Here is a 27,180-nt window from a genome sequence, read left to right as displayed (position 1 = left end):
GCTGTCGAAGCAGGAAGAGCGAGCCACTGGAGGAAGTGATGCATACGTCGAAATGGTCGGCATCTTGTTTTGAATGTCAACATATGACAGTGCCCTAAGTGACAGTGGGAAATCAATGACCTTTAAGAACACACTGCCCCCAACCATCATGTCCAAGCAAAAGATAAGGAGCTAGCAAAACTGATTTTTGCTTAATAAAGGTTCCTGTTCTACAGGGTGGAGAACCTGGGGTTTTTTTTAATGAAACAGCTTCTCTTCTGTGTTGCGATTTCCTATCTCTCATTGGACTCCTTCCCTTTTTTCTCCTGCAGTTACTCATCACACTTCTGGACTTTCTGAACATCTACTTCATAAAACTGTAATAGAAGGCACTCATGTGGCTTAAATGGCTTCAGTGCCAATGGATTCGCTGGCCTTGGGACACTTCAAAATGGCATGGGTGCAAGGTTTATTATTTATTCCTAACCTAATCTGCTCTTCTAGCGCATTTCCTAACGAGTTCTGAAAGAGTGAATATATTTACAGTTGTAATTAATGATATTTACGTAAATACAGACTGCATATCCTTCTATTCAAAACCAAGATATTTTCATCTCTGGTAGGCCCGGTATTTCCTGTCACCGAATGAACACGTGTAACTTGGCCAACTGTAACCTTTTGGGTTTTTTTTTCTGGATGTAGAGACAAAAATCAAAGAACTAAAGCTACAGTCGTACTTCACCCTCATTTAGATACAGGTAGTAACTGAAACGTAAAGTATTCATCCCTCTGACGCTGCTTGCTCATCTCACGAAAGCAAACCATACCTCAAAGTGACCAGGGCAGTGTTTTACTGAGCAACACTCCCTTTCAGGCTAGCAAAATACATCCAAAAGAGTTACCTTTTCTGCAGATCCCGGAAGAAGTCGATTAATGAGTTTACAAAGCACAGTTCCATCTTTCAGAGAAGTTTTCAGGAACTCCTCTGGATCATCTACTATTTTCTTAGGGGAATTTAAAACTCCTAATGAAATAAGCCACGTTACAATTTGTTCTTCTGGATTCATCGCGGAGAGTTGTGCCGCCACAGCGCAGTTCTCCCGTGCAGCAGCTTGCTGGAACCCACATCCGTGATTACATCTTCCTGCTGCTTGCAGAGCTCAAGTGTGAAACTTTTTTTTTTTTTGCTCGGCACAGAAAGTCACCAAATCTGAAGAACCAGAAGTGCTGTAACTCTAAAGTAAGAAACTTTTATTTCTTTAAAATAAAAGTTCTAGCGCTGTTAGAGACAGCGAAAGCAGACCTTTAACTACACATTTTCAACATTATTGAAAATATAAGTATTTCATGTGGATACTTATTCCACCAAAAAGATCTTACATAGTGACTCCCTCCTTGTGGCAGCTGGCATCCCATCACCTGGTAAACTTGGTCATAACTTGTTGCTGTTGCCCAAAGAGGTAAATTTGTCTTTTATACTGTAAATAATGAGGTATTTACAGTATTAAAACTGAACTAAAGATGATTAGGAGGAACGTCACACTAACTTTAAATATTTTTCAACTTTATGTGGCAACCCCAGTTATCAAAATTGCCTTTTATAGTAGTTTTATACTTCGAAAGATCTGATTTTTGAAAGTAAATCAATCATACACTTAATGTAGAGAAAAACTACTTTTTCAACTATTTTATACAAGAAGTGCACATATAATCCAAAATGGATTTTTGGAAGATGGTAATTTCTGAAAATAAACATCTTGGATAACTTTGAAAAGTTCATAAATTTAAGTCATCCAAAGCTGAGCAAGAAACTTTCCAACTGCTTTACTTGTCCTATGAAAATGTCCCTTTCCACCAGCTCTCCAGGATATACTGTACAAAGATGTAGGATCAGGAGATTTTCACCCTGCTCTGGGACAGTGTTAACCATCGCCATTAGTCATATTTAGAAAGTCCAGTCATCTTGCAATCTTCCTTTCTAGCTGCCCTTTCACCAGAACAGATGGAAAACAAAGCCATTCTCTCAGTTCATGATGCCAAAGAAGTTAACTAGAGTACTAAAATAGGAACAAATTACCCTAGAGATCAGAATTTCTCAGTGACAATATTCTGAGCCAATTCCTAACCCTAGTACTTGAAACAACTGTTTTCCGAGACATGGGCGCTATCAGACCACTTAGGCTAGTAAAGGGTAGGCAGAAAGAGAACAGCGAAAGTATAAATTACATACAATGGTTACATGTACATCCATGGCTTTGTGTCTCCACTTTCCAGGTCTTACGTAAGACTGGTGCTGGGACCTACATGAGGATCATTTGTAACATCACCAGGAAGAAACAAGAATTGCCCTTTTAGGGCTAGACAGACTGTTGACCTTTGTGAGGACATGGGGACAAGTTCCAGCTCTCTGTTGTGTGGAAATACTAGTCATACATCGCTGCAGCCAGTCTGAACAGCAAAGCTGGCTCAAGCTAAATCCCCAAACTCATTACCATCTGGTGAAATAAATCTACAACTATCCAGATGCATGCAAAACATTTCAAGTTTATAACTAATTACAAGAATGTTAGTGGTGGTTTTCTTTCCAGTTCTCATGAGCACTACTATTTTGTAGAAGTACTTGCAGTCTCCACTTTTGTTGCTTGCTTTTTCTTTTCCTGAATCTGTAGTAGGCAAGACAACTGGTAATACTCATTCATCTACTGGGGATGAACATTTCTATATGGAAGACAGATATCCACTTCAGTCATCTAATCAGAACATGAGTTCTGATGTAAAGAGCAAAAGTATTTCAACACAGGGAGAATTTCACACCTGCTTCATTAAACTGTGTTACAAACCTGAACACAAGAGTACGTCACCCGTTCCCCGCTCTAAAGCAAACCTTTTTTGTGTAGCTAGGCAGGCTGTTTCCAGACTAATTTCACATGCAGCTGTTGCAGCCAAGCAATGTTAATGGTTGCAACTACAATTAAATGAAAGTACTTTCCACATCTTGAACACTTACCAACTGCTTGAAAGACTGACCTGGAGACATATGCATATTCAGAAAGCCCCCAAATTTAAGGTATTTCTGATTAGCCACCTCAAAACCAACTTTACATCTTTCAGAAAGGACCCACCTTAAAAATGTTCCGGCTTGCTCACCCACCCCTATGCTAAAATCAATTCTGTGGCAAACCCAGGGTATGAAGGCACAGCCACTGACGAAGTTTCTGCTTTGGTCTTTGGAGAAGACTTAACTTTGGTTATTTGTTGACAGTGACAAATCAAATGAATTGGCTCTTGCAGAGTCAACCTCCACCCCCAAGTCACAAATACACTTTTATTTGCAGCCTGATTTACACCATTGATGACTTTATAGCACAGATTAAAAAAAAAAAAAAAAAAGAAATGGGGGTGCTCTGAACCCAATTATCAAATGACTCTGATGGCATATAGATCAGTAACAGCACCGGAATAGGAGCAAGTCAAGAACAGTGTTCAGATGCTCAGAAAACATTCTCAAAGTCACTCACTTCTATGTAACTTGCTTTTTTTTTTTTTCCAGCATGAAGGGAAAACACCCAATACAAAGAAAATGCTGTAATATTTTTCTGCTGCAGAATCTACTGCTGCCTTTCATTTCAACTAGTGACTTTCAATTCAGAAGTCTGAGTCAGCGCATGAGCTAACTTACATTGGTGGTACATGCTCATTATTTTAGGCAGGTATCAATCTTTTTTCCTATGACAGCTTCTATGTTGGCATTAGATTTTAGTTAGGATGATGTGGTTTAGTCTAAGCAGCAGTACCCAGACTATAAGCTACTCCTGAAAAAGGAGTCTCTTACAATTACAGCATATATTCTTTCTTAAGGAAGACACTCTGAGACCACTTTGTAAGAATAAACATCCATCAATATGTAACACTAGTAATCTCTTCTACCATGCAAGTGTCGCTAACAGGTATTTTATTTTAATTAAAAAAACCCCAAAACCCGTAATGCTTTTGTTTAACAGTAAATTTATTAGCCCTGGGAAATACTGCAATTCTATCCATCTGCTACATCCAGGCAGACTTACTCCTAAAATCTGCAGTCCGTAACTGAAGTTTAAAGTGATATTCTTAGCCCAAAACCCAAAGGTAGTTTTAAATCCTTAGAGAAGGTATGAATGCTTTTTTGTTTAGCTACTCATTACAAACTGAGTGTTAGTTGTTTAAATGAGATCAGTTTCTGTCTACCATAGTCAATGGTCAATATAAATTTTATTAGTCACAACTGTTTAAGTACTTCAGTCAATCTGAAGTTAGTTTTCTACATGAAATACTGGTGCCTGAGGACTCCTCTCACACATTGGCGCAACATATACATAAGATAAAATGCATCAAAACCAAGGCAAAGTTTTGAAGAAAGCATCTTGCTGCAAGAGATGCAGTGCTGACTGGAGTTTTGTGAGAAGCTAATACATACAAGAACACGTAATTATTCTGGGGATTTATCGTTAGTATCGTCTCAGTACATCAACACTTCCTTCCTCATCCAGAAGACCTGGACAATTATAGAACTGTTCATGTCAAGAATATAGTAAGTTACTTGGTGAAGAAGAATTTGTAACAATCTAGTCCTCTGTACTTTAGAGTATTAAAGCTCACTTTTATAGAACTTGTTCTTTTTTTTTTTCCCCAACATAAAGGGAAAGCACCCTACATACAGGGCAACCCTGGAATGTTTTTCTGCTGCAGAATCTACTGATAAATGATGCATGTATACTGACTGAAAAAAAGGCTCACTCTTGACTCTTGGAAGATGTTAGCTACAGCAGACAGCAACTGACTTCTACCTGAGAATTTTTTTATACCCAATAGATTAGTAGTGCTACTTTCAAAGGCAATTCCTGAATGCTAACACAACCACCTAGAAGAAATACTGGGTAACTCGACACTCAAAAGCCAAGCTTCATCGGTTGCGTTTTGTTATCCTTCGATTTTCCAATGCATATCCACTGCTGCACTGCTGCCTTCTAGTCACCATAACTGAAAAGAGAAAATGCAAGTTAGTACACTCTGAGAAACCAAGAGACAGACAGAAAAGATAAATCATCTTTGAGTTGATTTGTTTTTATATACACAATGAATGTATTTGGATTACATTCCATTTGTCTCAACAGTATGAAAATACATCAATAGCTAACTACAATCACCAAAACAATACGAAGACTACTTGTAGTAATGCACACTTCTTGTACAACACTGTGTCCAGAGCAAGTACTAAGGAAAGCCTCTGTAATTCCTGTGCATGTCCCCCTGCAAACTCTTGCCTACCACAAAATCCAACCAGCTCTTGACCATCTCTGCATGATACTCAGGAGTCCTGCAATAAACTGGTACTAATCTGTATGTAATGATGTGCTATAAAATAAGTAAAACTTGTGGTCAAGAAAAGGTGAACAGCTTACTGAATTAGTACAATTACATCCTTATTTTTTTACAAGGTTAGTATTACCTTTCCTGCCACGTAGTCAGTTAAGTTCCATTTACCGCTCCCTAAACTAACGTGGTCACCATGCCTGTTGAATTTGGAAAGGTTTATAAGCTGCAGAGTAGGCTGAGAAAGTGTGCTTTTAGTTTTAGTATCTTTATTAATTACAACATGGCCCACTACCACCAGTAAGTGACAAAACACATCTAGTAAATTGAGAAAAAAAGCAATTTTTCCAAAAGAGAGAAGCTTTTTAACTTGCCAAGAGTAATTAACCTTCAGCTTCCCAGCTAATACAGACAATTGAAGTTAACATGGCACATACATATAAAAAAGTTTAAAACATTCTGATGCAAGCTGTATGATGATTTGGCAAAACCTTTTTAAGTTGCCTAGGATGCTGCATATTAAAGTCAGTACTCCATTTCTTTATTAAAGGATTCATCATCTCTATCAGCCTCAAACTGTATATTTAAAAATTGACTCTTGCCAATTTTTTGCAGGTTGGTGGGGGAGCTTTCTTTTAGACCCATTTCCCTAATCCACTTTGGTGCCATACTACTGACATCAATGATTTTTAAATGAAAAAAGGTTAGGGTTTTTAATCTTTAAAACACCTACAGTTGAAACAGCGTCCTTTCCAGTAGGTTTGTTATTTAAGTATTTCAAGCTTAAGAGAAATGTGAAGATAAGGAAAGTAATGCTTTTTTGTTGGTTGAAATGTTATCGAGTGACAGAAAAATAAGGTTGGTCAGGTAGCAGCTTTTAACTATATGCTTCCTTTGACTCAGAACAGAAAATACCCATGGTACTTCTGTATTTAATCTGAAGTACAATCCAGTACCCTGAAATGGAAGCGTATTTTTCCTTCTTTATCAAGGTAACAGTAGCTATTTATCAGTATTTACCAAAATATTGCTGGCATATTCTGGTAAAAGCATTGCACAGATATTTACCTGCTGTTGCTGAGACTCACAAGAATAAACTGAGATTACGAACATCCCACAGTATGCAACAGAACCTTCACACAAAATGAACTTCCCTGAAATCAGTGACCATATGTCAGATTAACACTATACCAACTACAGCTTTTTCTTGTCATCATTTTAAAGTTGGTTCTCAAAAGCAGTATTTGAAACTAACAGCAGAATACGTTCTTATATTTACAGAGTACTTTGAAAACTAATTAAAAAAATCTCATAAAAAGTGCATACACTTCCTATATAAATACTTCCCTTGAAAAAGGGATGTCCTTATCCTTCACTCTATACTAAATTTTAACAGATTTTGCAATCATTAAAAGTGATTTCCCTTTTTTTAATAATTATTTAGTAGAAAAGTTTTCTGAAAAGCTGTATTGGCATGACAGTCACTACCACTTTTTTTTTCCTGGTCAGTTATCAGGGAAACAGAAGAGATAGCTACTCTTCCACATAAACTCTGAAGACAGTTGCTCCTAAATCTACTCGAAAAATAATTTTAATAGAGTAGGCTTCAGAGTCATGAAACACACAGTTAACCTACAAAGTCTTAAACCGTTCTGGAGATGCCTGGAAGTTTGCCAATTTAATCCAAGGACCTCTGCAGAGATTAATTCCTAATCAAAGATTATAATCAGCATAATTATTAAATTGCACATTCCACACATTTAACAAGACAGATTATACATCTGTACTGACATTTATTGTTCCAATTCAGATTTTTATGGTTTGGTCTTATGAAGATTCCTAGACTAAGTACTCTCTGCAGCATGAGTTAAAGTGCATTTGTAATCATATTTTATGTTCGGCTATAGCCAAACTGGGCCAATTTCTGCAGGTAAGAAAGAAGTCTCTCACTGTCATTCCTAACTTGGTAGGCTTTTAAAAAGTCTAAACTTCCTCCTCCAAAACTAAAACAGAAGTTGAAATATTATTTAGCCACCAATATCAATCCAAATCTATAAACACAGACCCACCAGAAATCTTCCTTCCAGCTATTACGCTTGTATAGTATTTACCTTATGTCCTGGTGCAGTGACCATTCATCTCTGTCATCAACACAGATGAACCAGCATTACTTCCATGGTATCTTCTAGAAGTTATCACCCTGCAATCAAGGAGATAAAACAAATTGAGAAAAATACATTTATACAGCATGAGTCAACCTATAGTGCTCTCCCCCATTTCAAAAAAGTCACAAGCTTAGGACTGCAGATTATTCTGTTGCAAGTTTTACTACTTCTCTTTTAAGTGGTAGAGGATTCACTGGCTTGGAATGGACTGGGATGGCTTAGTGACAGGTTGCATGGCTTATGGATTCTCATTCCTTTTCAATGGTGCACTGCCATGTTAAATTCTTAAGTTGAACAACAAAATTTACTGAGGACTAAAGAGTAGTACAAAGCTTTTGGGTTTGTGCCTTTTTTTTTTTTTAGTTGGAGGTCTTCATGTCTACTATATTCAAGAGCATCTTTTGAACTTCACGGCTTTACCTGAGTCATAACAACTTGCCACAGGTTTTGCCACATGTACTAGATATCCCTGTAACGCAGTGTCAAACTAAACAGAGTCAGGCATCCAACTAAACGTCAAGTTTGCAATGGCTTGCTTCAAACTCCCAATAGCCGAGGTGGTATTTGTCAATCTAAACCAATTCCTCATTTCACAAGGCTTTAATTTTGTTTAATATAGTATATGCAGCCTCTTTAAGCATCTTCACTGAAAGATACTGGGCACAAAATACCCCCTCCCAACCCTACTTGACAATATTCTGTCTACAGTGAGCTGCATTATGTCTTTAGTTTCAAAATTGGTGCCATAAATGCTTTTATCCAAGAAGAAATGTTGAATTTTGAGAAGTTCTAATGTATTGAAGTATTTCTTTTCCTTTTTTTTTTAAACCTAGACAGCACTTCCATTGCCATAATGTGCAGCTTGTCTTACTGTACTAGAGGAAGATAACTTGATTCAATTTTGACTTAGACTGAAAAACTAGTTTGCTTTGCTTACCATCTTTGCTGTTTCACAGGCATTTGATGCTTTAAATCAGCTGTGGAATGCTGAAAGATTCACTTGTTTTTATGAAGCCATAAGCCTTTGAGAAGTTGGAGAGAAAGACTTCTTTGCTTATCTTATTTTCTCCTTTGGAATCAAAGATGTTCCTTTAAAAGTGAAACACTACAGAGTTGCAAAAATTTGAAACAGTATGAGTAAGCATCGTTTTGCAGCTTCTTTGATGGAATTGGTCAAGGGTTTTTTTTTTTATTTTTTACAGTATTCTGTAGCTGACTTACATGTACATGATTTATTTGGAGGGGAGATCTTTCCAAACTCCCCATGAAACAGAAGGAAGGCAGAAAATAGTATTATCCACTTGCTTTTTCAGGTTAAGTGAATGATATCCTCTATTTTTCTTTACACAAGGATCTGAAGGCATTTTGTACTGGGAACACCGTGACTTCAAATTCTAGGCAAAACTGAACTTTGTGTGGAATATCCCCACCACCCTCCAAATCACAAGCAATACTTTTAAGAATGAGATGCTGAACATGTAGAACAATCCATCTCCAGGTTAGATGGTTGGATGTTGTGTGGAAGTTCTTAAGAACTGCTTGTTCCATTCATGAGGAAAATCAGATGGGAAGTGTGGCATTTCAGGGAAACTTTACTTTGAAAATTACAACACTAGTACACAGCTCAAGTTTTATACATTTAACATCTGCTTTTTGAAAGAAATGTTAACAATTTTGAAATGAAATTAAACATTGGTTTAACTTTTCCTCACAAAAGCATAAAAGTCATGGAGGGGAAAACTTAACAGGCAACAATAAAAAAAGGTAAAAACAACTTTTCCTTTTAGTAGTCCCTCTGGTAGTAAAGATAGAACAACTTCCACTTTTCAATTTTTTTTTGAGAAGTAATCTGTCTTGGTCCAAAAGTTTAAGAGTGTTTTTAGTATCTGCTTCTGCCTCCACCTCTATCAGATCTGCTTCCGCCACGGCCACCACCTCTGGGTGCTCCACGGCTTGAACTACTGTAAGAATCACGAGGAGGTGGATAGCCCCTTTCCATAGATGGGGGAAGACCCCTGTCTTGTCTTCCAACACGATCACGGCCACTTGAGTAGACATCACTTCTGCTGCTTGAGTAACTTTCTCGGCTTCCATATCCATCTCGTGTGCTGCCGTAATCATCATATCGACTGCTTCCACCATAAGATGGCGGGGGCCCTCGTGCAGGTGGAGCACTACGTGAGTTACCTGCAGGGTCAATGGTCAGGTAATATGGCAACACCATAAGTTATATATAACAATTTCAATCTGAATTTACAGAATTGCTGTATTAAATGTTTACGGCTACTCTTTTGTATGTATTGAGATGTTCTTAATATAATCTGCCACGTTAATGGTATTTAAAGTGGGGATTGCATATCAGGCAGTGAGTGGATTTAAAGACTCTGAAGGAATGAAGACGGTGTTTATTCAGGCAGGCTCTTTACTGGGTATTCCAGAACAGCTTGTTATTTTAGAGAAGAAACTCAGCCATATTTTCCAGAGATAGTTGCAATTCTGAACTGTAGACTTTGCTTCTTTAGCTTACAGCTTATTTAACAAGATGATCAAATGATAACCAACTGCACTTTCACTGTAAGGGGAAAAAAAGTGTGCCACTTCCCCCTAAAACACGAGCAACCTAGTAAAAGTCAGGTTTTATGACACCTGTACAAATTACTACATGATCCTCAAAATGGATTCTTACCATAACTCTCATAGGAATCTCTGTAGGAGCCTCCACTTGGATGATCCGAGTAGTCTCTGTCACGTCCACCGCCGTATCCATCACGATCACTATAGGAGGAAAGACTACTAAGACTTAGTACAAATTAGTGGGATCACAGCAAGAACCAAATGACAGAGAGAAAAATCCAACAGTAGGTACCTATATCCCCTAGAGGGGTATTCATCACGTGAACTGGAATGACCATAATCACGATATGCATAGTCTCGTGGAGGTGGCGCGTAGTCCCGTGTATCTCTGGAACTGGGATAATCTCTGCTTGAGTAACTACAAAGAACAAGAATTGAGATGTTAGCTGTATGTCATGCCTCAAAAGATCAGAGATCAAAATCCTTCTCTGAACAACAACAAAAAAAGGCAGAACGGAATTAATAAAAGAATTTACCCGTCTTTAGTGCTATAGCCATCATCTCTTGGAGACATGTAGACATCTCTTCGTGATGGCATTGGTTCTCTGCGTGGAGGACCACCGTAACTGTCTCTTCCACGTGACACAGGAGCTTAAGAGAAAGTCCACATTTTAACTGAATTAGCATTTAGCCACACAGAAGACTCCTTAAGGCAGGTATTACCAGACTCTTTATAGTGATTTAAACATATCTCCACAGCCTACATCTATAATGCTTTTTCTGCTTGTACAGTTTTAAAGCATCACTAGAAGGAACATTCTCATCTAATCACAGCAAATTGTTCCAAATAGCTACAAAATTATACTGGTATGAAGAGACTGATGGATTAGAAAACCAATACACTAAATTCTATTAAATCTGCTGTGGGATAATTAGAATCAATGATTTGCAACAGTTCCTGAAAAAAGATCAAGGTGCTACAGCTGACTTAGCAACAAAATAATTCAGGAAGTCCTTACCTCTTCCTCCCATACTACTGCTACGTACTGGTCCTGAAGGTGCAGATCTTTTAGGTGGAGGGCCTCCACTTCGTGGAGGTGGACCTCTCTTCATGGGAAGAGGCCCTCGAGAAGACCCTAGAAGAGTAAGCCATGAAGCAACTTGTTATTTCTGTGATACTCATCTGCATGCCCCTAAAGCCTGAACTACAATAACCTAGGCACTGTTATTATCAATATGCGATCAAGAGTAAACCTCTAAAATTATACCTCAAAGCCTTCTCTTGGGTTTTGGCCACTACTAGATGCTACTAGCAGAACTGAGAGCCCACCAAGCTAACTTTTCCATAGCCTAAATTGTTGTCAAGAACTGTCTTTTAGAACTTATCCAAAAGCCACACAGTGTGACACAAAGGAGAAAGACAGCTGATATCTATAATCAGTCACAGCTTAAATGCTCAACAAGTTACTGGTCTCAGAAGACAAGAGCCACCTGGGAAGATGTACTAGAGAAGATCCTACAGAGAGGAAACAGAGGCACTAGAAGAGTCTGTAGAACCTACTACACAGACTCTTCAAGACAGGAGTTTTCACTATTTCCGGGGGGGGGGGGGGGGGGGGGGGGGGGGTAGGGGGGGGGTTTCTGCATTACAGCTTTTACTGTTTTACCTCAGGTGCTGCTTGCTTTAAGTGATAGTTTTGTTTTGATACTGAAGTGTCTCTGAGTAAATGGCTATATTTTAAATTAAAGAATACCCAGTATCAAGTAATGTACTATCCTTCCACTTCAGAAAGCCTCAACTCAACGCACTACTATTTTGTAACAACAAGCAAGGCTTAGCATCCCTAACTCCCACTATGATCTGTAAGGATCAGTCCTTGAATTTTGTAAGTTTAGACCTGTTGCTAGTAAGAATGAAAGGCAGTTCCCTTTCCCTGGTGGAAGAGAATCGCTTTGAACACCAGAAAGCTTCCTTTCTCACGTGCAGGGCAGGAGTTTTGCTTTTCTTTCATAGCCAAAAGTCAAGTGTAGTGTTAGTTGTAGAAGGGAATCTTCATATTTGAAAGCCTTTTCTTAAGGTGTACTTGCCTAATCAAAAATTTGACTAAACTGCTGAGATCAGATTTCATCATTTTAATAAAGAACAAGGAGTGCACTATTCGGCTGTTTGACTTTTTTCCAGTAGGATTATTGTCATCTTCCAATGGGATTGTCTTGTATGTTGTCCAAGTATATAATGAGAGAGGTAAATACATACCCAAGTGACTCCCTCTTGAAGGTGGTCCTCTCGCGCCACTTCCGCCTCTTCCACCTCTAAGGCCCCTGGGAGGACCTCTGCTTCGTGGAGGGGGTGGTGGCCCACGCCTACCACCACTTTCAAAGGATGGCTTGGTTGCTTGTTCCACTTTAATTGCTTTTCCATCTAATGACTAAAGAAGAAGCTGCTTTACTTACTGCTCAGGCATGTTTGTATTTCTTAAATTAAGCCCCTCTTGCTTCACTATAACAGGGCTTCCATTTTACAAAGTTAGAGCAACTCTAGAACTGATTTCAGTCTTCAGTATTAGTCCCCATGTACTCAGCAGCACGTTGGGCCTAATTTATACAGTACTTCATTCTTGTGGTATTGATGGAAAAAAAATACAGAGCAGCATCAGAAAGGACTTTCAGTGAAAACACAAGTGTCCAATGATTACGGCAGCCCCATGTCATTTATTCTGTAAATGAAACACGATTTATGATCTCCAATTTACTTTCAATTGCCACGGACTTTTGTACCAAACTAGGACTGCACCAGTAGTTACAGGATTAAGCTGAAGGTATCTTAGCTTCAGTTGGGGTTTCTGGCAATGGGGAGGCCGTTTAGTACATTTTCTTCATGTCCTGATAAAACGGTGATCACTGAAGTAGTCAGAAGTAATGTCAGCATCTACAAAGCAGACAGACTATAACTGACCCCTCTTTTCTACTGTTTCAAGCTGGGTTTTCAAAAAAGGTGACTGTCACAATTTACTCTACTACTTGCATTTCCAGAGTGGAGGGGCTTTGTGGTGTGGGTTTTTTTGTTTTTGTGGAAACAAGTGGGAGCTTTTTCCGGAAAAACACCTGCAGTAACAGGAACTCTGCAGCCAACTATTATACCTCACACATAAGCAGGTGGCAAGACACATTGAGTAACTCAACCTAATTAATCAAATTTCTGTATAATCTTTCAGACACCACACATTTGGTAATTATAGCAGAGCCAAGATCACAAGCTCTACTGAAGTTAGGTTACTGCCATCTATTCTGACAAACGTGGTTTATTTGCCTTTTTTAGCAGTTAAATATTTAACTCTGCTATGACAACTAATGAATTATACAGGCAGGAAGTGTTATCACACTTCTTTGCTGCAATAAATGAACAAGAACATGACTGCTAGTTATGTCTTACTCTGAACTGGTGATGGTTGTTTACTGAGGTACTGAATATTTTTTGTTCTTTGCTAGGATCTAGCCCTCTCTGAAATCATCCACTTTACTAGTTCATGCATTCTGCCACCATATGTAGTTGTTAACTACTGTTTGAAAAACCTATTATATACATAAACAGGTCCAACTTGATCCATTGTGAGAAAAAAAGTTAAATACTACCACAGTTATATTGGTTTTGGCTTTGACTTAATAAAAATATTTTACTTATGGAAGGTTCCTCAAAAGGCTTTTTGGCACAAGCTGAAACATTCCAGGTGTGAGCATCAGTACCTCTAATCACTGGAACTTCTCAGTTTATATTATTATTCTTTTGCCATCATCATTCATCTTGTCTCAGTCATTCTTCTCAAAACAAGAACAGTAGGCTTGAAGCCTTAAGGTTTGTCATGACCACTGCTGTCCTCAATTTCATGGCAGATTCCTGACAGCTTATTTCCAGTTTGGAAACCAAACACCATCCCCTTCTGCTCGCATGGGTTCTGAAAACCTGCATGCTAGGTCCAAGTCCTTTCCTTTTTTACATAGGAGGTAGCTTTCCTTATAATTTCTCCTCCTATTTCCTTCTGCCTTGCACTTATGCATGTTACCTAGGCAAAAGATAGGTCTCTTTTGAAACTGCTTTATGCAAGCAGTCTTAAAAAGCTATGCCTAAGGTCCAAAATGACCTTTCATTAGGTCCAAGTTCTTTTTTTTTTTAATTAACCAGAAGATATGTCAAAGTTTGTCCTATTTGAAAGCAGAGGGGACAACTTTGTTTTATAGGTTCTTAAGTCAAAGAAGAAAGGTGTCATCTCACTGACCAGTTAAAATTCACACAAACCATCTCAGAATAAATTTTTTCAAGGAGCCCAAAGCACCAGCTGTCAATACGAACACTCATTAGTTGGTGTTTATAACCTTGATTCAGAGTGTTACAGTAGCATTTTTAGTAAGATATGGGCACCATAAAGCAGAGTCACCTTGGTGCTAAAAAGCAGAAAAGTCATTTAAGATAGAATTCATTTAATGATAAAAATAGATTGGCAATCAAAAACTCCTGTATGTGGAATGAACAATCTACACAGTTTTGTAAGGTGAGCCAGGGAACCTTAACCAAACAGAATTAGAGTACTGCCCTGCAAACTGTTCCACACTCCAACAGAAAAGATGAGTGAAATTTGGAAAGTTTTGGGAATGGGGCAGAAAAAAGTATTCCAAAGAAACGGTTACAGAAGAACTTGCATGAAACTGCAACCTAACACAGCATAGGGCTTTCCTCTCCAATGGATCATTTTACTGTTGATGCTGCAGTGACTCCACCATTTCTGCATGTTCCTTGATGGCACATCAAGCAGGCTTCCTTTCACCAAATATATTCAAGGACTGAAGATCATTTCTTATCAGGCTGAGCTTCTACATATTGTATTGCTTCTTCACCAAAAGAACTGGTAACAGTTTCTGTTGATTAGAAGACGACAACCTTCTATAGCACTGAGTACAGTTTAGACTGTTGTTTCAATTGTAGTATCCGCTTCCAATCTCTTAACACAGTCCAGCTGGCTTGGCAGGTCTATGCTGGAATGAAGTCTTTTGACTTGTCCCAGACATTTCCTCCAGGGTCAGATTCTCTTTAATTATCCATTTTGTCCTCAGGACTTAAAACCAAACGATCATGAGAACAGCCTGCTGCACAGAATGACCACTACAGACTTGGGAGTATTCACACTTGTGTCCATATAAGCATGTGCATTTCGTGACATTACAATGCAGACTCGTCTACCATGCAATTAAGGTGGTTCTTAAAGAAGGCTAATAATTTGTTGTGATAAAGTACTTCTAACATTTCTTCAGCGCTGCTCAGCCATGCTAACATTGATCCAATTCTGCAGAGAAAGTAATTCAAGTGAAAAATCTCCACCCTGACTCTAAAATCATTATCTCCTGACCTCTTTCTGCAGGACTGAAATTAATCTTTAATAAGCAAGCTTAGACTAGTCTATTCTTGTCCCATTTTAGAATGAAATATGATTAACCCTCTTCCTTCCCCTCACCCAGGAAGGAGCAAAATGTGGGATATACGTTTCTCATGAACATTTGCAAAGCTAAATATCAAATCCAAATTTACTCTTGCAGAATCTAAGTCAGCCTCTTCTACTGGCTGTAACTTTGAATTCCTTTGGAATGAGAGAATGAGCAACATGCTGGCGATGCAGAACACGTCCCCCTGGCTAGACGGGTCAACTAACTCCTTACAGACTGCTTGAAGTATTGTCTGCACAGTGCTTCTGCTGCTTCTTCTTAAGTGTCTGTAATTCTCATAAGCACTCCAATCCATCATTTCCAAATAGAATTCCAAGTTCTGATTTATTAGTGACCTCTTCCCACAGCCTGCCTCCAACATCGCTCCTCAGATCTAGAACATGGAGTCTTTTTCAGGCACAAGCTTGGTACTTATTGTCTAGAACGCTTTCTGAAGACGATGACAAGAGACAGCCTCATGAACATCTTCCACATCTTTCATATCCATGGTTGAACGAAACTAGACCAGTATAGAACTGCACTGTAGCACAGCAGCACCTAAGGTTTACATTAAAAAGGTCGTTCTAGGCCAAATCCCGAGTGAGGATGTTCTTTTCATACACTATTTGCTGTTCAAATTTCAAAGCAGACGAAGGCTTTTTTAGATTTGCAGTGTTGAAGACAGCAACCATGAGAATGATGATCCACGCAGCAGTACTTTCTAGCATTTCTTGACAGTGATGCAGACGGTGCATTCCAGAACACGTAGACATTACCTCAGCCACATCCAATCTCATTTAACTACTATACTAAGCATTACCTCCCTGAATGTTTCCAATGTGACTGAGCACATGCCACAACATTCAAGATATAGAATAGTTGGTGATTATTTTCAGAGGGATTTTCATTTGAAAGTTGCACTCCATACTTAGGATTAGTGACTGAACTCCTTTCAGTTTGATAATTAGTTGTTGGTGCTTGAAGTTACCTTGGGTGAGGGTTCAGTGTAATGACTACTTCAGAGGAAATCAGTGTTTAAGAACTGCAGTAAACAAGTCTTCAGAACTGTAGCAAACTACACAACGGAGAAATAAATTCAATAAAAGGAACACCTCTAAGGATGTTTAGGCCAGTACAGAATGGACATTATCTGACTTGTCACCCTCTGCCTTGACAGAAACTAACTTGTTTAAAAAGGAAGTGAGTCTCCAAAGAAAGTAACACTAATTGTCATGAGGTTGTCATGAAGCACCCAGAAACTCAGTACACAGAGCAGAAAGTCTGCTGTAACGCAAAATGGAAGTTTTACTATTTGTGTTCACTGTGAACACCAGAACAAGCTAATTTTCTTATTCTTGAAGTGCAAATACTCATTATGCTTTACTTACTGACTGCAATGACTGACATTTTTCTTTCACTTCAACATCTTACACTAAGAAGACAAAGCTATCAATATCCCAAGCACTAATCATAATCAGTAGAGGCTTCTTCATGAATGGCATCTCAGAGACACTGCTTAGAGAAAGGCCAACGTAGCATGACCTTAACACAACTGTTCAGATTATGCATGAAAGATCAATCTGAAATTCAAGTTAACTGACAAGACAGCCTGAAGAGACAGGACCTCTGTGAAGATAACAACCAGCTGTTGACCATTAAGTTGCAAACTTGCATCTACCTTTTTCAAACACATGCTGGAACAGACACAGACCACAATAGCCTACAACCCTTTGACGAACTACCCTGGTATTTATCACAGAACTTTTGCTCCAAATTCTCGGGTTTTTCTTTTTAAAGACATTACATATGCATTCAATTTTTACTTCCTCTTAAGTCATATCCTTGCATTGTAGAGTGTAAACAAGCAAATTCACTTGCTGGCTAACTGCAAAGCTATTTCACATTAACTGGCAAGACGCTCCTCATACATGCCAAGTAGATTGATGATGCAACTCACAAATGTATGAGGATATCTACAGACGACCAGATAGAACATCAACACTTCAGCACAGTAGGGAAGTCACATTAAACCCATGTTAAGGGAAACATTAATAGTTTTCAGATCAGTCACTTCCCTGAAGTGTAATTTACACAGTACTGCATTCAAATGTGATAAAACAAAAACATAGGAGATGTGCAAGAATCAAGAGCTGACTACTAGAAAGCCCTCCATCATCAATAATAAAAAAAAAGATGTATTTTAATTGACTGACCACCAGACTTCACTTTCTACTGTCAAATCCAGAATCAGGAAAAAGTGATTCCAGCTTAATGGAAGAGAGACATTTTGCCACATTTAAAGCTGACTTCTCTCCAGGATCTTCTAACCCACTGTCTTTCCAAGTTTTATTACTAGTTGATTTACCCCAAAGATCAATATTGCTGGTAAGAACAGCAATATACAATTGGTCTTAATTCCTACCTTTCCATTCATATCTCTGGCAGCATCTTTCGCATCTGCTGGACTTTCAAATGTGACAAATGCAAATCCTCTGGACTTGTTGGTTTCACGATCTTTCATCAAAAGGACTGCAGAAAAAAAAGACAGGTTACCCTTTCCTGTAATGAGGCAGTAAGACTTAACCTTTATTTAACCTTTTAAGCTCAGGACTTCTTAGAGGACATGAAAGCACCATCATTTCAGATGATCAATGCCAAAAGTGTCATCACAGCTATGCTGTTGCTTTATATTTTTTAGCGTCTTAAAACAGCAAGGTTTTTCTTTTTACCTTCCACAATGCGTCCATATTTGCCAAATACAGCCTCAAGGGCTTTTTCATTAGTCTCTGTGTTCAGGCCTCCAATGAACAGCTTCCCAGGACGATCTGCTTCAACCATTTTGATTCCACAAATGGCCTATTAAAAGCAGAAGGTTGTTATTAACAAAACATCAGACTTCATCAGAGATTTCCATACCATCTCATGGAATATAAATGACTTCCTTCCTCAAAACCACAAGCTAATTTTCTTGAGCAAGATGTCAATGAAGAGATACGAGGTGTAAAGGACAAAATTAAAATTTTTAGACAGAGACAACCAGAAGTAGTACTGCCTTCAGTTATTTCTTCACATTACTTAGTCTACTTCAAATATAGATTAACTTTAAAGAGTGCAACACAGCACTAATGAGAACTCTCTTAAGATCCGTAGTATTGGTGAACATGAAAAGTCTTTCAGAGTTACTGTTTCTTTGCCCTCGATGGCAATCCTAGCACTCCCTCCCTCTAAATCCCGCCACAGATGCTTCAAGAAACTTACTTAATATGTCAAATAATACCAAGATATTAACTTTACTGTCACATTGGGCCAGTATTCTAAATTAAGCTCATTCCTTAAATTATTTAAAGTACATTGACACTATGCCAAAGTCCTGGCCTACATAACGTGTCAGCCTGAACAGATACCAGACCATCACTGCAGTTCTACACAGCACGGCAGCGAGGCCACGGCTAAGCCAAGGCGGGGGAGGACTGACTTAAAAATAAAATAAAAAAAGCCGAAGACAAAGCAAAGCCTCCAAATGCCTGGCAAAGCGCCTGCCGCCTGTGGACAGCCCTTACCCGCACGCCTCCAGCCCTGTGGCGGGAAAGCCGCAGCAGGGCGCCCCGCGGGCCTGCGCTGCTCCCCAGCACACGGGGGGCGCCGGGCCGGAGCAGCCCCCGGAGGCGGGAGGCCGGTGGGGGACGGGCCGCCCAGGAGGCCGCGGCGCGCGCGGACGCCTCCCGCCCCCTCCCCCGCCTTTACCCCGCGAAGGCGCGCGGCGGGCCGGGGGATGGGGGGGGGGTGCCGGACCCTCCGCGGTCTCCAGGCACCTCCACAAAATGGCGGCCACCTTTGGCAGGGACTCTTCTCCCTCCCAGCGCCAAGCGACCGCTTCGGCGCTAATCCGACAGCACACCTCAACCCCCATTTTGAACAATACTCCCGGCCCTCCAGGCGCGGCCGCCGCCATTCCTTCGTTCTCCCCGGGGATGCCGAGATCCACGCGGCAGGACCTCGAGCAGAAACCCCCCGCACCTAAAATGGCGTCCACAGCGCCTCACGCGGTTGGGACCCCCCCCTCGCCCCACCACAGCCGCACCGCTCCCGCCACCCTACACGGGGCCCGGCGGACAGGGAAGGCAGGCCTGGCTCCGCCGCGCCTCGCCTCAGGCCCGCAGCAGCGGGCGTACGGAACACAGCTCTCTCACTCACAGACCGGACCGTTCGCCGCGCCGCCACCTTCCACGGCCCACCCCCGCCGCGCAGGGCCCCGCTCTCCCCCTGCCCAGAGCCTCCAGGCCTGCTCAGCACGCCTGCCAGCACTCACCTCCGCTGCAAACGAACTGCAACTGCGCAATGAGAGCGAACAAAGGCGCTGCAGGGCTTTATAGCGCTGACGTCACCAGCCGGCCAGGGCCCCGGATGCACGCGGCGGCCAGCCCAGCGGGGGGGCGGCGGCGCCGGGGTCTCTCTGGAGCCGGCGCGGAGCCCCCGCCGCAGGGCCGCTCAGCTGAGGCCTCCCGCGGCGGCGGGGAGCGGCCTGTCGGAGGGCTGCGGGGCCCGGAGCACCCCGTCCTGCTTGGAGATGGGGCGTGCACCGGCCGGGGGTGGCGGGGGGCGTGAGCCGCCATCAATGAGCGCGATTTGATGCTCCCGGCTAGGAAAGGCGGGCCGCTGCCGGCAGCGCTTGTCTTTGTCCGCCCGCTCGGCCGCTGGCGGGCGCGGCAGCTCTTCGGCCCGCTTCTGAGCGGGACGCCCGGAGGAATGGTAGCTTCGCTACTTTGGCAGCAAAATCACTTCCAGTAGGGTCGGTTTAACTTTGGGGTAGCGTCTGTGCGGGAGGTTAACCCTGTCCTGTTAAAGCCGTCTCAAGGCGGTTTTAGTTAATTTACTTAATGTGTCAATACCCCTTCCTCGGAGACTGAAGTAAGTGTAGTTTGAAATATGTTATTGATAACACAAAGGTTTGCATTGGTTCAACTAAATTTTTTATTATATCTGAGGTTGAATAGCAGGTATTTTGCTGACTAAACCTCATAGGTGAAAAATTAGGAGGAAGTCTGTGCATACAAAATGGGTTAAGTTTCCATAATTTGAATTTGGAGATTATCCAAATTGGTGTTAATCAGTCAACAAGGCCTATTTTCTTAGAGTCACTGAGTCTCATTACCACTGTCTTTTAATTCAAAAACAAAAATGGATTTTTCTGTTACCTTCTTCAAATGATAGAAACAAAAGAGAAGTTGCCTGATGATGCGTTCTGTGTGGTTTTTAAATGAGGTAGCTATTTTGCAAGTCTGCCTGTCTCCATTTGTTACCTTTTATAAAAATTCCAGAAGCACGGTGAACATGGTGACTGAAAACTGGTAGCCAGGACCTGTAACTAACACCTATTCCTACTCCTTGAAGAACGACCCTTAGAGTTCAGAATTGCAGGTTCCTTGAATGTTTTCGGATTTCGTATAGCTCCTGACTCACCCTTGTGCAGTGAGGTTATAGTGCCAAGATGTATCACAGTTATTTAATATATCTGGTTCCCGAGCTGAAATCCCACTAGGATTAGCCAGAGGACTGAGAACAGAACCTCAAGTGAAGTGCCTGACCCCAGGTTTGAGTAACAGGATGTCAATGGCCAGTCCTGCGCATTCCCAGGGATTTGCAGTGCTGAGGGACGTCTGTCTGGTCTGAGGAGCTGGTCTCCAGAGCCACTCCATGTTCCTGTACTGCACCTGCATCAGCTGTGGGAGGATGTCAGGTGGGCTTTCCTCAGGCCTTTCAACGGGTATCCGTGCTGTAGAGCAGGCAGTGGTGCCCAGTACCTGTTCAGGGTCTTGCTTGTATATACAAGATCCCTTTCCTTACAGATGCCATAACATGTCTTCATAGAGAAGTCCCATGGGCTGGCAGGGCTCCACAATAGACCTGCTAGAAGCGGAAATGCCACCTATGTCAGTTGTATATCCTGCCCTTCTGACTCCTCCCCACACTATTATTTGTACCAGCGGCATGGAGGGGTAGGAAGGGATGGGTGGTGTTGAAGCAACCGGAAATGGTGCTGTAGTCTCCTAGGTCGTGTTGTCTTCTAAAAGTCAAAGACAAAGAGTATGGTCCACCGGCATGGTACCTTATCCACTTCCTTAACACATGGAATGGACGTTGCTCAACTCCTCTGTGACTTCTGTTCTCCCTTGTATTCTACAAACCTTTATTTCTGAGAGGTGTCACAGAGTCTATAGACTTTACTAGTACTGCCCAGTGCCGTTACAGTCACAGAGCCACATAATTGTTGCATCCTGACAAGAGAACATCAGACTCCTCTTATCTTCAGTTTCTTAGCCTCCTCTCTTCAGATACTGATATTCAACTGGTCTTTGTGTTAGGGAAAGCAGAAGGCAACATTGCTTCAGACTACCTCATAGATCTGTTGAGAATACAAAAGAAGGTAGCTCTCAAACACTTCTCTAGACTGTAGTACGTACTTAAAGATGATCACCTTTCCAGCATAGATGCTAAGAGTTTCTGGATGCTGTTACTGTGCATGGGAAAAGGGAAAAATGACCTTCGGTAATGAAGTGGGAGGGCACTGCACGTGATAACAATGCAGTTGCTGAAGAATGGCATAGCTAGATACTCATCCAATTATCATATGAAAAAAGGTTCAAATTCTAGTTTCAATACAGAATAATTTAAACCCCGCAGCCTCCCTGGAATGGATAGTGAAAACTAAAGTGAATTTTTAGTCCTGTAAGAAACATGCTAAAAATAGTCTCCATCTATGTGTGAAGTCCCTGTGTGCTTCTATGACCTACAGTAATGTATTTGCTGACCGCCTCCCACATAATTGGAAAGATAAGCAAATGCAAACTAAAGTCTCTTTTTCCTCCTCTGATTAAAAGAGTAAAATATTTCTTTGGTAACTCCAGGCTTCATTTTATTAACATTCTGTTAACATGTACTGTACACATAGCTAGATGGGATTAGCATTAATGTAATTACATTTGAAACAGCATTTGAACATAACTGCTTGTGCTGGTTTTGGCTGGGATAGAGTTCATTTTCTTCACAGTAGCTAGTATGGGGCTATGTTTTGGATTGGTGCTGAAAACAGTGTTGATAACACAGAGATGTTTTAGTTAGTGCTGAGCCGTGCTCACACAGAGCCAAGGCCTTTGCACGCCACCCCACCAGTGAGTGGGCTGGGGGTGCACAAGGAGCTGGGAGGGGACACAGCCGAGAGCACTGACCCCAATGACCAAAGGGATATTCCATACCATATGATGTCATGCTCAGCATATAAAGCTGGGGGAAGAAGGAGAAAGAGGGGATGTTCGAAGTGATAGCGTTTGTCTTCCCAAGTAACCATTACACGTGATGGAGCCCTGCTTTCCTGGAGATGGCTGAACACCTGCCTGCCAACAGGAAGTGGGGAATCAATTCCTTGTTTTGCTTGGCTTGCATGCACGGATTTTGCTTTACCTATTAAACTGTCTCAACCCATGAGTTTTCTCACTTTCACTTTTCCAATTCTCTCCCCCATCCCACTGTGAGGGGAGTGCGCAAGCGGCCGCACGGTGCTTAGCTGCTGGCTGGGGCTAAACCATGACAGTTTTTTTTGTGGCGACCAACGTGGGGGGTCACAGGGTTCAAGCTAACGATGGGTTTGATTGGAATGTGCTAGATCGAATTTATAGCTGTTATTGCTGTTTAGCTATCAATTAGCAGGCTCCAGTGCTTGCCATGGGGCTTGCTTTTCTTACTGTACAGTAGAGTCTACTGCTCATTAGTGGGTCTTCTTGCTTTCACTGTTGCTGTACTGCTGTGCTGCTTATCATCTTACTGTGCTGTGCCTGGGAACATTTTGATAACAGCAATGGCGATGTGCCTGGGTTGGCAGATGGCCAGGGCATCCCTGCTGTTTCTGCACTGCTGTTTCTGTGCTGCTGCACTGGACAGGCTGGAACTCCAGCGTGAGCTTGAGTCAAAGGGACCGTGACCTGTGGATGAGTCCACGGGGGAGCAGGACACGGGCTGAGGCTAAACCACAACACTCCTGTAATTGTATTAGGGCCAAATTCTTCTATCCTTTGTCCTGAAAGATATCTTCATCAGCCTTTTCATCAAAACATCCATCTACATTGCAAAGCAGAACAATATTTTACTGTATTCCACTACATAGTTTGTGTATGGTCTTACTCCAAGTTCAGTGAGAGATCTTTTTCCTAGGGGATTAGAGGATATATAATTCTTCTAATTCTTCCCCCTCCTCTCTTTTTCTGGTTGGGTTTTTTTTTCCCTCTTTTTTGTAAGTTTGAATTTTTGTAGAAAAAATACAGAAATCTTCAGGGAACAAACTGCAGTCTGAATGGAAACTAATCCCTCTTATGCTTCATTCAGTAAGAAGTTCAAGGCTGAAGAGCCATGATCATTCTTTTGCAAATGATCTCTCAACTTTGAATTTTTGGGCAGGAAATTAAGATAGCAATAAGAAGTCCTAATACTGGCCCCTGCAGAATAGGAAACAGACTTAGATGGGGTAACTGGGGAAACAGAGACCAGGAAAACTCCATCAACCTTTACACAGAAGACAGTTGCTATCTAACGAGCATAGATATACTTGCCCTTGCTGTGAGAACAGCTTAGAAAGTTTTCCTTACATTTTTAAAAGTAGAAGAAATGCAATTAAGTATGTTACTTACAAACCCACATACATATAAACTAATCCCTTCCTGCCTTTTCATTGATAACCATAAAAATGAGCCCACTAGATCGGAGAGGTGGACAACATTCCATGAGGGTAATATTTTATGAATTTTTGTGGTAGCTTTCACCTAAAATGTCCTTCTCTTGAATGAATGTTAAACATCCCTCTATGATGTTTAACAATGTCGTTGAATTTATATTACAAACAGAGAATCATAGAATGGTTTGGGTTGGAAGGGACCTTAAAAACCATCTAGTTCCAACTCCCTGCCTTGGGCATGGACACCCTCCACTAGACCAGGTTGTCCAAAGCCCCATCCAACCTGGCCTTGAACACTGCCAGGGATGGGGCATCCACAGCTTCTCTGGGCAACCTGTGCCAGTGCCTCACCACCCTCACAGGGAAGAATTTCTTCCTAATATCTAATCTAAATCTACCTTCCCTCAGTTTAAAGCCATTCGCCCTTGTCCTGTCACTACACTCCCTCATAAAACAGTCCCTCTCCAGCTTTCTTGCTTACCTTTAAGTACAGGAAGGTCTCCCCGGAGCCTTCTTTTCTCCAGGCTGAACAATCCCAACTCTCTCAGCCTGTCCTCATAGGAGAGATGCTTCATCCCTCTGATCATCTTCGTGGTCTCCTCTGGACTCACTCCAACAGCTCCATGTCTCTCTTGTGCTGGGGTCCCCAGAGCTGGATGCAGTACTCCAGGTGGGGTCTCACCAGAGCGGAGTAGAGGGACAGAATCACCTGCCTTGACCTGCATGTTCATACAGTGGGCAGTGCTTTGGATCTCCCTTGTACCATGCTGCGTATTTTCATCAAACATATTGGCCTTTTACCAAGTTCATCACACTTGGGGTTTAAACTGGATAAAGGGTTGAGGAGAGCTGGGGGATGAGGACTAATGAACACATAAATAATCTGATCATATAAGACTCATTCAGAATGAACAAAAAAGGGAATGTAGTTCCCTCTAGGTATGTAGTCAAAAGCTAATAACTGAAAAGATCAGTTTAATACTTTCATGACAAAGAGCAATTTTCTAGGCAGCTGTCAGTTGATAGGTATTTATAGAAATTCAGCATTTTTCCTCTGTAAAACTCAGACTAGAGTGGATGAGAGCAGCACAAAACAATTGTTTCTGGCACTGACTTTGTCAACCATTTCTAAACTGGAACTCCCTAATGTGCTTCTTCCAAATCACCCATTTGGGATCTAATTGTGGCCCCTTTCAGTTTAGCAATACAAGGTGGATCACAGGCCCCTAAGACATAGCTGGAGCTCAGCTGAAAAAGACAAAAGATAAGCAATTATTATGCACCCTTTATTCTTTCTCCTTTTGCCTGGTGCTGTCCCACAGTAAGGGCAACTCACTACTGTTACAAGTTGGGTAAAATTGTTGGACATGGAGGTTGTGCAGGGTAACAGGCTGGAAACCAGAGTGGCAACAGCTTGCCTAAACAGGGAATACAGAGGATGATGGAGGTGTTATCTACCCAGTATCGACAGCAACGTCTCTAGTACAGTGTTTTAACAGTTAATATATCTTGCCATGGTAGCACAGAGCTGGGCTTGCAGCCATCACCTGTACCTACCCTGCTTCTCAGACAGGGAATTCTCCTGTCATTGCCACCTGAACGAGGGAGCCTGGAGCTTGGCATCACGTTCGTGGCACCACTGTGGCAAGGAGCCACGGGACACCATGAGCTGGTGCGCATCCCACTCCGTGGAAGGCAAGGAGAAGGGAAACCACCTCCCCACTGAGAGGGAGACAATGGCCCACCCGAGCGCCCCGGAGCCAAGGCCGGCCTCTGTGAGGAGAACCGCCACCGTGCCTCAGTGCGCCCTGCCTCAAGATGGCGCCAAGCGCCTCACCTCCTCACTGCGCAGGCGCTGCGGCCTCAACGCGATTCTGACGCCGCCGCTACCGGTCTCCGCAAGGCGCTGGCCGGGGTAGTCGGGTTTGCAGCCTGGGCTGATGGTGCCTTCGTCCTTTCGGGCTGGAAGATGAGGCTGCTGGCAGCCGGACTCTTGCTGGTGGCACCTCTCTGCGCTGCCTTCTACCTGCCCGGCTTGGCGCCCGTCAGCTTCTGTGAGGAGGGCGAGGAGAGCGAGGGCTGCAAGGTGAGAGCCCTCACGGGAGGGCCCAACACGGGCGGCCCCTCCCCTTCGCCGCCGAAACCCCCGAGCGGGGCTTGTCGCTCGGGGGTTTCGGCGGCGAAGGGTGGGGGACCGCCAAATATCCCCGTTGCGGGGCGGGTCCCCGGGCGTTCTTCCTCAGGCAACAATCTTTGCTCGGGGAAGCCAATCACACCCCCAGCTGCCTTTCCCTTGGTTTTGTGTTTTGGTGGTTTGGGGTTTGTTTTTTTTTGGTGGTTTTTTTGTTTGTTTGTTTGTTTGTTTGGGTTTTTTTACGGTGAAAACCTCCCCTTTCCCCGCTGAACTTTTCAGTCCTTCGCCGGTGCTTCGTTCCTTTTTGCAGCCTCCTGTGGCGGCCGCGCTGCCGAGGGACGGAGGCTCTGGCGTGGCCCAGCGCCGCGGCGGCGGTCGGGGCCTGTCAGAAGTCTGTGGTAACTCCGCCGTGGGATAGTGAGCTCCGAAACTTGTAACAGCTCTTGTCAGCTAGCGATGCTTTTCGTGTCGGCCGCGCGTTTGTTTATGCAAGTCTGTATTTTCATACTTTTTCTCCCCTTTTACCTGTTTCAGTCACTAATCGAGCTCTTCGTGAACAGACTGGACTCAGTTGAATCGGTTCTGCCGTACGAGTATGATGCGTAAGTACATTGCAACAGGCTTCCAAAAGTGTTTGGAAAGCCAATTTTTTGTTCTCAGTGCGGCGATGCAATTCCTGATACAGTATGCATGTTTCTTATAAGCAATGTTTTGGATGTATGAATGGAAGAGTAAATCCAGTGCTCAGCAACAGGAACGAAATACAAGAGAGTGGAAAGGATGAT

General features: G+C 42.2%; 3 protein-coding genes, 1 long non-coding RNA gene and 1 other non-coding gene across 7 annotated transcripts in view; 1 reads left to right on the top strand and 4 right to left on the bottom strand.

Moving 5' to 3' along the window:
• ARHGEF6 (Rac/Cdc42 guanine nucleotide exchange factor 6) overlaps positions 1–1,061 on the bottom strand; it is a 41,869-nt gene extending 40,808 nt beyond the window's left edge. For both annotated transcript variants that reach the window (XM_075763163.1, XM_075763164.1), the window contains exon 1: positions 882–1,061. In XM_075763163.1, coding sequence (XP_075619278.1) covers positions 882–1,046 — 165 coding nt within the window. In that variant the 5' untranslated portion in view covers positions 1,047–1,061. The remainder of the gene's footprint in view (positions 1–881) is intronic.
• Positions 1,062–3,967: 2,906 nt separating this feature from the next.
• Positions 3,968–8,570, bottom strand: LOC142603338 (uncharacterized). The gene is made up of 3 exons (XR_012837252.1): positions 8,431–8,570; positions 7,440–7,528; positions 3,968–4,995 (listed from the first exon to the last, which is right to left on the bottom strand). It is a non-coding gene; the product is annotated as an uncharacterized LOC142603338 (long non-coding RNA).
• A 746-nt stretch (positions 8,571–9,316) lies between these two features.
• Positions 9,317–19,976, bottom strand: RBMX (RNA binding motif protein X-linked). 2 transcript variants are annotated; one of them, XM_075763135.1, is made up of 9 exons: positions 19,849–19,976; positions 18,269–18,395; positions 17,962–18,068; positions 12,325–12,496; positions 11,087–11,203; positions 10,604–10,718; positions 10,360–10,485; positions 10,180–10,283; positions 9,317–9,680 (listed from the first exon to the last, which is right to left on the bottom strand). In XM_075763135.1, exons 2-9 carry the CDS (start codon positions 18,375–18,377, stop codon positions 9,373–9,375), a joined length of 1,158 nt encoding a protein of 385 aa, XP_075619250.1. In that variant the 5' UTR covers positions 18,378–18,395; positions 19,849–19,976; the 3' UTR covers positions 9,317–9,372. The 2 variants fall into 2 exon arrangements, with proteins under 2 accessions (XP_075619250.1, XP_075619251.1); XM_075763136.1 differs by having other exon boundaries at positions 10,180–10,268.
• LOC142603420 (small nucleolar RNA SNORD61) lies at positions 18,140–18,212 on the bottom strand. The gene has a single exon (XR_012837346.1). It is a non-coding gene; the product is annotated as a small nucleolar RNA SNORD61 (small nucleolar RNA).
• A 6,141-nt stretch (positions 19,977–26,117) lies between the features above and the next one.
• Positions 26,118–27,180, top strand: part of LOC104635788 (transmembrane 9 superfamily member 2) — a 33,333-nt gene continuing 32,270 nt past the window's right edge. The window contains exons 1-2 of the mRNA XM_075763134.1: positions 26,118–26,347; positions 26,930–26,997. Coding sequence (XP_075619249.1) covers positions 26,231–26,347; positions 26,930–26,997 — 185 coding nt within the window. The 5' untranslated portion in view covers positions 26,118–26,230. The remainder of the gene's footprint in view (positions 26,348–26,929; positions 26,998–27,180) is intronic.

The sequence above is a fragment of the Balearica regulorum genome, chromosome 11, assembly GCF_011004875.1.
Source record: "Balearica regulorum gibbericeps isolate bBalReg1 chromosome 11, bBalReg1.pri, whole genome shotgun sequence".
Lineage (NCBI taxonomy): Eukaryota > Metazoa > Chordata > Aves > Gruiformes > Gruidae > Balearica > Balearica regulorum.
This window is presented reverse-complemented; position numbering and strand designations above follow the sequence as displayed.

Excerpts from the sequence above, each read along its gene's own strand:
- RBMX (XM_075763135.1), bottom strand. The coding sequence starts at position 18,377 with ATGGTTGAAGCAGATCGTCCTGGGAAGCTGTTCATTGGAGGCCTGAAC. Across the intron at positions 12,497-17,961 it reads CCAGAGATATGAATGGAAAG|TCATTAGATGGAAAAGCAAT; the intron begins GTAGGAATTAAG and ends CTTCTTCTTTAG. Across the intron at positions 10,719-11,086 it reads CAGTAGTATGGGAGGAAGAG|CTCCTGTGTCACGTGGAAGA; the intron begins GTAAGGACTTCC and ends CTTTCTCTTAAG.